At 38.7% G+C, this 12,391-nt stretch overlaps 1 protein-coding gene across 2 annotated transcripts in view; it reads left to right on the top strand.

Moving 5' to 3' along the window:
• Positions 1–12,391, top strand: part of sp3 (phosphatidylinositide phosphatase spermathreecae) — a 72,638-nt gene that overhangs the window by 25,334 nt on the left and 34,913 nt on the right. For both annotated transcript variants that reach the window (XM_045757723.2, XM_045757722.2), the window contains exons 7-10: positions 3,515–3,676; positions 7,438–7,510; positions 9,789–9,981; positions 11,971–12,136. In XM_045757723.2, coding sequence (XP_045613679.1) covers positions 3,515–3,676; positions 7,438–7,510; positions 9,789–9,981; positions 11,971–12,136 — 594 coding nt within the window. The remainder of the gene's footprint in view (positions 1–3,514; positions 3,677–7,437; positions 7,511–9,788; positions 9,982–11,970; positions 12,137–12,391) is intronic.

The following is a 12,391-nucleotide window of genomic DNA, read 5'->3' as shown; positions in this document are numbered from 1 at the left end:
AATCATGGAAGCATTAGAAGAAAAAATACAAATGTTGTAAATGCAGACTTTGCAAAGGCATTTGAGAAGTATGACCATGGAATGATAGCCCATAAAATGAGATCAGTAGAAACAACTGGTAAAGTTGGGCCTTGTATTTAAAATGTTCTGTCAAACAGAATGCAGAGTAACAATCAAATCAAATCCAAGAACAGTGAAAAGCTCTTGCACCACTCCTGTTTTCTCATTCTCATATAAGATATAGGCAAAAATGCTAGTCACAGCTTTGTGTTATCCTTTGTAGATGATACAAAAATCAGCATGAAAATTAATTCTGTAGAAGACACTGAAAACTACAAGCTGATATCAATAAAGTCCTCGATTGGGCAATGGAAAATTGCACAAGTGTTTAACAGTGATAAATTGCAGGTACAGTGTACTTAGGTATGGTAGAAATGAAGCACTTAAATGGAATATAGAGTATAAGACACAATTAGACCTACTTATAGAAGGCAAAAATGTATAAAATCTTGGAATTGTAAAGGACTGATATTTATGAAACATATCCTAGCAAATTTAGCATCAGCCATGAAAATGATAGGATGGATTATGAGAACGTTCAAATCCAGGGATTCCACGACAATACTCGTACTATTTAGATCACTGCTGCTGTTCCACCATGAGTTTTACTCAGTACTCACTTCCCCTTTCAGAGCAGAAGAGATTTCTGAAATAGAGGGAATACAGAGAACATATAGAGCATACATAGACACGATAAAGCATTTGAATTATTGAGACCATTTTAAAGCTCTCAAAATGTACTCTATGGAAAGGAGATGAGAGAGGTATCAAATAATATATACATGGAAAATACTGGAAGGCCAAGCCACAAATTTGTACAGTAAAATAACAACATATTGGAGTGAACAATATGGAAGGAAATGCAGACTGGAACCATTGAGGAGTAGGAATGCTTGTAACGGTTCTATTGTTACGTAAAGTATGGTGACAAATAAACACAGACACTAAGATACTATATATGTATTTGGTCGAATATACAGAAGTACACAGGTGATACTTTGGTGTGAGTTGAGCGCACTGAGCATCGGTACAGTATCTCGCAAGTGTCTGCTCTAGACCACACTTGAAAGTAGACTCTGGTTAATGTTTGCTATTCTGCTGCTTATATGCCCGGGCAACGCCTCACCTCATTCATCTCCAAAGGTTGACAGGAATATTAACAATGCATTTGGAGCGAGTATATTATTGGGATAATCTACTCGCTACAGAACTCCCCCTCCCAGGGGATGAAAGGAAAAATACTTGATCAAGGAACTTAGCTGGTCGGTGAATTGTACGCCCTGCTCGCGTTACATAACCATCAAAGTTAACTTCCTCCTCTTCGCTGATGTCATCTAACTGGGGTCCTAGGGTGGGAGGTCGCACAGGATCGTCCGTCGTCGTAGGATCAGGTTGTGGTGCGGCTGGTAACTGGGGTTGTAGGGTGGGAGGTCGTACAGGATCGTCCGTTGTCGTAGGTGGCGGTGCTGCTGGTAACTGGTCGAAAAGTGAACTGCGTAGTCGGCGGATGTGTCTCTGGATTTAGCAGTGTCGCAGACGTTGAGACGAAGCCTGGAGCAGAGCAGAGAGCTGAGTGAGGCCGGAGTCGTGGAGCTCTATGTGGGAGAGCGTGGCGGCTCGATTGAGAATTGTGAGTGTCTAAACTCGGGGAGCGAGAGCGTGGCGGCTCGATGCGGTCGTAGTCTGCTGTCTGCTCTGTGTCGAAGCTGTAGCGTCTTGGGTTGATTAGGACTGTATACGCCGAGTACTACATTGTTGACTGTGGAAATTGTAGTCTGGTACCAAAAGATGTAGGCAGTGTGTGGACAAGCTCGGTGTAGCAGGAGAGAAAAATGTGCATAATTGTTGCGTCCTTGGGTCGCTGGTGGAGCATTTAGATCCGGGGCGGATGGGCTCGGGCACCAGGACATTAGGAGGTAATGTAGGCACGTAGTTAGGACAACGAGGTAATCACATCTAGAGCTCAATTGTCCTGAAGGCGACGAAGTGTCGGAAACGCAAGCTGTAAGTCCTGTACTGCGCAAAGGGCTTGAGTCGACCGAGTATCAAAATGCAGTGAACGTGTAGATGAATCTGATGACAGAGCAGCTGTGGTGGGCGTAGGACAACCAGTGCCCTGGCAGCGACGGAGAGTCGGCAGGACAAGCTGTAGATCCAACATGATGTAATCATTGATGAGGCTGTCAGATGAGCGAGTAACGATCGTGGAGCAGCAAGCCTGGAGCAGCAAGCCGTAGTAGATGAAAATGCAGAGATGGACGCGATGAAAATCATAGCTGTGGCGAGGGTGTTGGCAGTGTTCCATCACAGCAAACAGTAGCAGTAAAGGTCCAGTGAGAGTCCATGTTGTAGTCCATCGTGGCTGGGTATCGTCAAAACTCTCTGGGGTCACCAATGTAACGGTTCTATTGTTACGTAAAGTATGGTGACAAATAAACACAGACACTAAGATACTATATATATATTTAGTTGAATATACAGAAGTACACAGGTGATACTTTGGTGTGAGTTGAGCGCACTGAGCGTCGGTACAGTATCTCGCAAGTGTCTGCTCTAGACCACACTTGAAAGTAGACTCTGGTTAATGTTTGCTATTCTGCTGCTTATATGCCTGGGCAACGCCTCACCTCATTCATCTCCAAAGGTTGACAGGAATATTAACAATGCATTTGGAGCGAGTATATTATTGGGATAATCTACTCGCTACATGCTAAAGGCACAATCAGAGCACTGTTTGAACATCAGAGGTCCACAACTGTTCAGTACCTTCTCAGCAAGCATAAGAAATATTGCCAAAACAAAGTTGGACTTCTTAAAGGATTAATTAGACAAATTCCTGCAAGAAATGCTGGACTAGCTGGGTTGGAGTGGATATGAGGGTCTGCAGGCCACTCCAAGCAACACCCTGTTGGACCAAGTTATCACAAGTGAAGCCCTGCCCCAGGCCAGGCTTAGGGAGTAGAAAAAAATTGAAAAGCCACTCCAGATGAACTCCTGACTCTGTATGGACATTTCTGTAATGTAGTGTTCAACATCAGTCTGAGATGAATCTCTTTCCAATGAGCATCTTTTCTAGGGGTGACATGATAGAGATCATGTCACCCCCTAGAAAACACCTGGCATTATGCTGTCAGCTTTTCTCCTTGTTCCTGGTGTGTCCTAATTGTTAATAAAACTTGCATGCTGCTCTTTGGTGCAAATAAAAATAGATTTGTTAATTCATCTGTCTTGTGTAATTTTGTCATCAATAAAATTCTTAATGCCTGCTGCCTCCTCACACTCCTTTTCAGGGCAGGCATGAACACTTCAAATTAAGCATTTGTACAAAAGTTTAAAATATTGTTACTGTATAAATTATTATTACTATATTTGTAAGACTTAGAGTACAGTACTGTGATCTTATTTTGAATGTGTCACCCACCTCGGCTTTTAATTTTTCAAATTTGTCTTTCAGAAACGTGACCATTATACTTTAACGTTAATATCTCGAAGAAGTCGTTATCGGGCCGGGACCAGGTACAAGCGACGTGGTGTTGATGAAGAAGGCCATGTGGCAAATTATGTAGAGACAGAGCAGATTGTGTCGTATTCCCATCACCGGGTTGCCTTTGTTCAGGTTAGTTAACTCTCATATTTGTAAACTTATAAATTTAAAGTACTTGACTGGTTGTCAAAAGTTGTTACTCTGACCAAGTTTTGTTGGTGTTGTTGAGTACCACATTAGGTACTGTTGTTGTTGAGTGCCACATTAGATAGACTTATTACAGTTCTTTAGTAAAACTTGAATAGACTGCTACAAAGTTTCAGTCATGTTGATATTCTTGATACGTAGTTTGATTCATACAGGTTTTACCTTGTCCCACAAATGTGTGCCAATATGGTTGACCTTTTCAGTGTAGGTTGTTCAGTTCAATGACCTTCAGTGTAGGTTCAGTGCTTTTCACCAGTCTCCGTGGTGCAGTGGTAAGACACTCGCCTGGCGTTCCGTGAGCGCTTTGTCATGGGTTCGTATCCTGGCCGGGGAGGATTTACTGGGTGCAAATCCTTAACTGTAGCCTCTGTTTAACTCAACAGTAAAATGAGTACTTGGTTGTAACAACGATTCTTCGCGGCGGGGATCGTATTCCAGGGACCTGCTCGAAACGCTACGCGTACTAGTGGCTGTACAAGAATGTAACAACTCTTGTATATATCTAAAAAAAAAAAAAAAAAAAAAAAAAAAAAGTACTAATATCCTGTTGGCTTTCATTGAGGGTAAACAAAAATTTATGGTGTTTAAATTTTTTTTTTTTTTTTTTTTTTTAGATAATCTTAGGTAATCAGGAGAAAGCACTAAGCCATTACTATACAGTGGTACCTCCATTTACGAATTTAATCCATTCCCAGAGACAAGTCGTAACTCAAAACAAATTTTCCCATAGCAAATGATACCTTTATTAATGACTCTTGTTGGCATATGGAAGACGGTGAGGAGGTGGGGAGGAGGGGAGGTGTTAGTGTTTGGAAGGGGAGTCTGCTTCCATTATTACATCAGGCAGTGATGACTTCTGTGGGGTACTCTCTCTCCTTCATTTTGCCTGCATACCACTAGGACCTGGTTGTGGCTCACTGCTTGCTTGTCTTACTAAGAATCTGTCTAAAGACACTTGTTTTTCCCTACATTTTAACACTTGTCTGTAGTGAGACATCACATTGTCATTTAAAAGGTCAATGCAATGACCTGCTACAGCTTTATCTGGGTGAGTTTTTTCAACAAAATTTTGCAGTTCTTCCCATACTTCACACACTTTCTAAATGAGGAAAGGACATTCTCTACTGCCTCTACTCATGACTATTTTCTTAGGTTGAACCGTGCCATCAACTTTCTTGGGACCCATGGCATGATATATAATAATTACTTTTATGTTAAAAAAAACAAAAAAAGCACAAAAACAATGAAATTCTTTACAAAAAATTAAAGTGCGATCATCACTAAGCGGGTGGCTCTGGTAAACTGAGGCGGGGTCGCCCGTGTCACCAGGAAGCACGCGCTCGGTCAACCCATACGTGTATCAACAAAGTCGCAAGTCGAGGGAAAGGTCATAAGTCGAAATCAAATTTTCCGACGAAATTGGGTCGTAACTCGAAAAATTCGTAAGTAGAGGCATTCGTAAGTCGAGGTTCCACAGTATAGCACTTGTCACTTTTAGCAAGAAAAAATATCTGCTTTTCTATACATTCATTAAGAAAATAGAGAGTAGATCTTTCCTCTAAGTTAACTGAATGTTGTTGTGCATTTATATTCAAAGAAAACATGCTTGGCCCTTTTGATTGCATGTGGATGCTTTGTGCTTTTCTAGAGGCTGTGCTTAGGTTTGAAGGAGAGTATTCTTATCTGGCAGTTTTTTTATGCCAGGATGCTACATCTGGTATGGAAGGTCACTGTTTTGTAGTGAAGGCTCTGCTGCCTGTCATGATGGCTTCCCTTGTGTTACCTGATTAATTTACATTTTTTGTATGCCTTTCTGCCTTTACTTTTTTATTCCTCTATATCCTTTTTTGATGTCCTGACTAACATACACACTATGGTATTTTCCTTAGTCTTTCATTTTCATTTTCCAGGTTAATACTATGTGTATTTCACTGGAGCACTGCTCTGAAAGGTCACCTTCACTAGTCAGTGGTGTCCTTTCTGAAACCTATCTATACAGCAATCAAATTCTTTTTAACTGGCTGTCTTTCTCTCCTAAAGTTTGGTTGAAACATTTGGTAAGCTCTTCACATATGCCTCGTGTCATATTTGTCTTGTGTCTGTGGCACATTGTAAAATGATAGTGGCTTTCTCCCTCTCCAACTCCTGCCTAGTATATTTCTCAACCTGCATGATCATTGCAGGTTTCTACAATGTGCCTTACCATTGAGCATTTAGCTACCTCTTTGAAGGTGTTCTGTCTGGTCCTGTTCCCCACTCATCTGCCATCATATCTACATTTTTTGCCTTTCCTCAATGTCTTTTGCTATTTAATTCATAATTCATTGTGGACAGGCAGCCAGAGTATATACTATATATAGGCTTATATTGAGGTACCCCCCCCCCACCAAGGTCGAATTATTGACCTCCCACAGAATACAGCCCCACTACAAGCTGACTAACTCCTGGGTACCTATTTACTGCTAGGTGAACAGGTACATTAGGTGATTGCAAACACACCCAACCATTTCTGTCCCATCCAGGATACGAACCCGGAATTCTTGGTTGTGAGTCGAGAACGAACCTCCACTGTACTACCCGGGACCCTCTTTAACCTCTTTATTTCTTTAGCCATCTTCTCTTCCTTGTCTGTCTTTAGGCTGTTATGTAACCCATGGACATTTTCGTTTCTTCTAGGGTTCTTTAATCACACATCTAATATTTCATTTTCATGTGTAATTAGATTTTTTTTTTTTAAGTCCTCTTGATCTTCTCCATCTGCACACTCTTCTTGGTTTTCCTGTGTTCCCTGAATGGTCCTCCTCAGTGAAGCCATCTCTTGTCCTCTGCCTTTTTATCACCAAACTTTATTCTCTCCCAATTCTCGCTCATTTTATCTTGGTCCTTTTTTTAGCTCATCTGTATACTCTTATGTTCAGCTAAGGTGTTTTCGTTCTTCCGTTCCTTCTCTCTCTCTCTCATACGGACCTGTGTTGGTAGTAAAGTTTCATGTAACGTTGACCAGACCACACACTAGAAGGTGAAGGGACGACGACGTTTCGGTACGTCCTGGACCATTCTCAAGTCGATTGTCGACTTGAGAATGGTCCAGGACTGGACCGGAACGTCGTCGTCCTTTCACCTTCTAGTGTGTGTGGTCTGGTCAACATACTTTAGCCACGTTATTGTGACTCATCGCCTTCATGTAACCTTGTTTACATATGTATGACATTCCTTGTCCTGGTTGTACAATGTGTCATGTAATGTAATATGTAGAATGGAGACCATGATTGGCAATACATATGGATAGACAATATGTGGGAAAAAATGTGTATGGCTGGCAAAATCATTAAAGAGGAGCAGTGTTACATAAAAAAAAAGTAGGAAGGTCAAGAGAGTCACAGTTAGGTGATCCAAGAGTGTCACATGTAAACTACAGTTCCAAGGCCATCATAAAATGTTCAAACTGATAAAATAGGAGTCATTCACTTAGAGAAAATAATAAATATGACTTTGAAGAAAGGTTGAATAGTAGGATGTTACTCTTAAATACAGTGTAGTGCTGTATTCAGGTTTTAATTACAGTATATTTGTTGGTAAATTATATATTCAAAATTATTTATATATAATTCTTAACCTAAATTTGATTAAGATACTATAAAAATTATCTAGATATTATTGTAACCAATTAAATGTATTACTTTCAGGTACGTGGCTCTGTGCCAGTTTATTGGAGTCAGCCAGGATACAAATATCGTCCACCTCCGAGACTGGACAGAGGTGAGCGAGTGTTATATTCTTTGTTAATTTATTATAATGGGTCCAGAGATGATGTTCATAGATAGTCTTCAAATGCTGAAGAATGTATGTCTCATACTACCAAGAAACATAATTAGCAGATTTGTACACTGCTAATTTGCATCTCACTGACCTCAGATGTTATTTATATGTTGGAAGAGGTTGTGACAGTGAATATTTGCTTGGGGATGGTTGTGGAGTGGATTCAATGTCTGGTTGTTGTGGGGGGGGGGGGGGTATGGTGGTGGATATCTTATTATTACTTTAGTGTAGTGGTTACCATCTCTAGCTGCTCTTGTTGAGGCACAATGGTGCAGTGGAAATATTTTATGAATTGGTTGTCTTTCCTGTATATGACTTTAGTCACAACTCTTGCCTGCACTTTCATGCTCTTGGCTCTCATAAATTAAAATAATTACATATATTTTGGTAAATATTTAAATGCATCCTCCAGAAATTATAGTATCAAAGTGACTGTAATATATTCATAAAATTTAACTAACACAAAAAAAAACTTAGATGTTTTAGTATTGATATACTAAAGAGCATTACAAAGACTGTAACATAAGAACATAAGAACATAAGAACATAAGAATAAAGTAACTGCAGAAGGCCTGTTGGCCCCCATGATGCAGCTCCTATCTATAACCAGCCAATCCCACTCATATACATGTCCAACCCACGTTTGAAACAATCGAGGGACCCCACCTCCACCACGTTACGCGGCAATTGGTTCCACAAATCAACAACCCTGTTACCGAACCAGTATTTACCCAGGTCTTTCCTAAATCTTAACTTATCCAATTTATACCCATTGTTTCATGTTCTGTCTTGTGTTGATACTTTTAATACCCTATTAATATCCCCTTTCTTATGCCCATTCATCTACTTGTACATCTCTTATCATATTACCCCTAATTCTTCGCCTTCCTAGAGAATGTAATTTAAGCTCTGTCAATCTTTCTTGATCATTCATGACAGGTTTCTAATTTGGGGGATTAACTTTGTTATTCTATGCTGGACGCTTTCTAGTGAATTTATATCCATTCTGTAGTACGGTGACCAAAACTGAACTGCATAATCTAAATGGGGCCTAACCAGAGCAATATATAGCTGAAGAACACCACCAGGCATTTTATTAGTAACGCTCCGATTAATAAATCTCGGTGTCCTATTTGCCTTATTTCGAACATTTGTGCATTGATTTTTTGGTTTTAAATTCTTACTAATCATAACCCCCAGATCCCTTTCGCAGTCTTACTTCGCAATTGCAACACCATCTAGCTTGTATCTTGTAACTATCATCATTACCTAGCCTCAAAACCTTACACTTGTCAGCATTAAACTGCATCTGCCAATCTTTTGACTATTTCAAAACCCTATTTAGATCAACATGAAGTGATAGTCTTTTTCTGTGTTTATTTCCCTCCCGATTTTTGTATCATCGGCAAATTTACAAATATTGCTTCTCAAACCTGAATCTAAATAATTTATATATATATACTGTATTATGAATAACAGAGGTCCCAGGACAGAGCCTTGAGGCACTCCACTTACAACATTTTCCCACTCTGACTTAACCTCATTTATACTAACTCTTTGTTTCCTTTGGTATAGCCATGCCCTAATCCAACTTAAAATAGCACCCCCAATATTGTGAGCCTGTATCTTTTTAATCAGTCTTTCATGTGGCACTGTATCAAAAGCTTTGCTAAAGTCAAGGTACACAACATTACAAACCTTACCACTATCAACTGCCTCAATTATGCTGGAATATAAAGAAAAAAGATAGCAAATTTGTTAAATTTGAACGACTATTTGTAAAACCATGTTGTGAATCATTTATTAATTTATGTTTTTCAAGATGAAGACGAATGGTATTTGCAGTTATCAATTCAAGTAACTTTCCCACAATAGACGTTAAGCTAATTGGCCGATAGTTTGGCGCAAGTGATATATCTCCTTACTTATAAATTGGTACCACATTGACGACCTTCTACGACTCTGGCACTCTGCCTGACTCTAATGATTTATTAAATATGGTAGACAACGGCTCGCAAAGCTCCTCTTTGCTTTCTTCATGCACCCTGACAAACACTTCATCCAGCCCTGGGGATTTGTTTGGCTTGAGTATTATCACAACATGCTGTTGTGAATTCATTGTGCTTTACTTAAATAGATTTATCATGCTGTACTGATTTCATTATGTATTATTTGAATATATATGGTGATTTTATTGTTGTTCTTTCATAAATTTCAGATGCATCCGAGACTGCTGTAGCATTTCGCAAACACTTTGAGATGGAGGTGTCTCGATACAGCCACGTGTCTTGTGTAAGTCTGGTGGAACAAACAGGGAAGGAGAAAGTGATTGCTGATGCTTTCATGAACAATATTCTTCAACTGGACCACACTGACCTCACTTTTATAACCTTTGACTTCCATGAATACTGGTAAGGACTTGGTCTTCCATTGTGCCAAATACTAAAAGGACTGTGGAAATGGTTGAAGTAAAATTAGTGTGTAAATCCAATTGAATTACTGTATGCCCTTTCTTCCGTTCAATATGAATTTATTTTTCATAATCTTTTTAAAAAAAACAAGCAATAGGTGATATTTTTACTGTATGATATAACTGTATTAATATTATAATGATTTTTTTTTAAGACTTGCTTAGTGATTATCTGAAAGCCAGTACACAACATATTTCTTCTTTTTATTCCAACTATTTATTTGTTGAAGCATTTTCATAAAATTTTACTAAAAATATTTGAATTTCTCTTCATGATGTTTCTTGGTAACTATCCTGGTGTATAACTGTGGGAGTGAAGGTGAAAAATATAGTGAAAAATTATAAACAGTATAATGAAAAAATTACTTGTTCATTTGCTTTGTGTGTGTGCTGTATGTTCAAATACTAGAACTAAGCTTTATAGTAAGCAAATGATTAGCTATTATTTCATAGCCAGAAATGAAACTCGAAGAGAGAATCCTAAGTGAGGTCATAGTTTTGAGGCAATATTGAATATGAAAGTGAGTTGAAAAGAAATTCAAGTTGGAGGCAGTGCAGTGCTTGTACTTACTTACCTAATTTACCTAATTGTGCTTGCGGGGGTTGAGCTCTGACTCTTTGGTCCCGCCTCTCAACCCCCAACCTCAACTAACCCAACTCCCTCTCAACAACTTTCACTCAACTCGAGTGAAAGATCATTCATGCTATAAATAAATGATGGTCAATCATCCATGAGGTGTGGATATTGTTGCAATGAAATCTGAATCTAGAAATTAATGAATAATCACAAATACCTGTAGCCTACTGGCAAGTAGCAGTTGGTAGAGGAAGGGGACTCGACAGAAACTCTGAAGGGGCTCATCATAAAGACAGTGAAGGAGATAATACCAAAAGTAGAGCAAGATAAAACCTGACTGTTGATTTTGGTTGACTTTGGTCAAAAATCTATAGAGTTGGGTGAATACGGGGCAAAAATGGGAAATTAGGGTATTCAACTTGTATATCTCAATCTGGAGGCATTTATATATATTGGAAAGAAGGCCATAGCAGGCCATAAGAATAAAAGGAAAAGGATGCCCTCATCATTATTGGGTCTTGTACTCACTAGAAAAGAGGAAGAAATTGGTTGGTTGTGTAATTGCCTCAAGACTAGTAGAGATGTGTTGCTACTAATATTTTAACTGATACTGACATCAATACCAGTATTGTCCTACCAACTATAAAAAGACTGATACATGGGTATGCCTCTTGACTAATCACCTACATGATAACTGTGTGACTTCCCTTCAGGGCTGTATCCCTGACTTGTTGGCCACTAAATAATGTCTTGACTCCTGCTATTATAATACCTTGGCTGAAGAGTGTACCATTGTGCTCACATATATTCCCATGCACAGTGTAGGTTCTCTTTATCTTTTGATTTTCACTATAAATTGAAATTTGTCATGCTAAGAAAAAGGATACATTGGTGTTGATATAACTCTTTGTTTTCCATCGAAGTTTATGGCAGAGAAGTTTCAAAATATATGTATGCTACACCTCCAAGAAGAAAAATGAAAGTGTCTTGGTTTTTATGCTATTTAATACAATGGTTGAACTTGTAGGAAATACAGTACATGGTATATCAACACTTGTATAGAAATGATGAATTAAAGAAGAATAAAGAAGAAAATATTAATTATTTAAAGAAGATAATATCTCCTTTGTTTAAGGATTGGTTTTGCAATAAGTAATTTATGTAATGAATAAATAAATGATGGCATAATGAATGAGCTAGATCTAGCAATTTTCTCAGGTAAAGTTTGCTTTTAACAACAGATTCAAATGTGAAATCTCTCTTCAATAGAGCTGTATTTAAGTACATTGTTTGAACATTGTGAAAATAATTCCTTAAATAATTTTTTTTATTAATATAATGGTAATTTTTCAGCCGTGGGATGAGGTATGAAAATGTTTCAATATTGATTGAAAGCATAGAAGACCTAATAGGAAAAATGCTTTACTGTTGGGTTGACAAGGAAGGTACAATTTGCCGGCAGAATGGGGTCTTCAGAATCAACTGTATTGATTGTCTTGATCGCACAAATGTTGTCCAGGTACAGTATTAAGCAAGCATTTTCCCTTTCTTGTCATTCTTAATTTTCGAGCTAGTTGCATTTCACTTTTTCCTAAGCTCACATCTGTGTGTTCTCTGGACAAGGATCATGGGAAGTTGGCCAGTGAGACTCTTGGTATACTCACCACAGAGAATTTGTCATGCACTTTTAGTTAGGGGGGGGGGGTCTCTGGAGATAAGGTCAATTCAATTGATATGTACAACAGCTTGCGTTTATCAGGTCTCTGTCACTGAT

The sequence above is a fragment of the Procambarus clarkii genome, chromosome 67 (genome assembly GCF_040958095.1).
Source record: "Procambarus clarkii isolate CNS0578487 chromosome 67, FALCON_Pclarkii_2.0, whole genome shotgun sequence".
NCBI lineage: Eukaryota > Metazoa > Arthropoda > Malacostraca > Decapoda > Cambaridae > Procambarus > Procambarus clarkii.
This window is presented reverse-complemented; position numbering and strand designations above follow the sequence as displayed.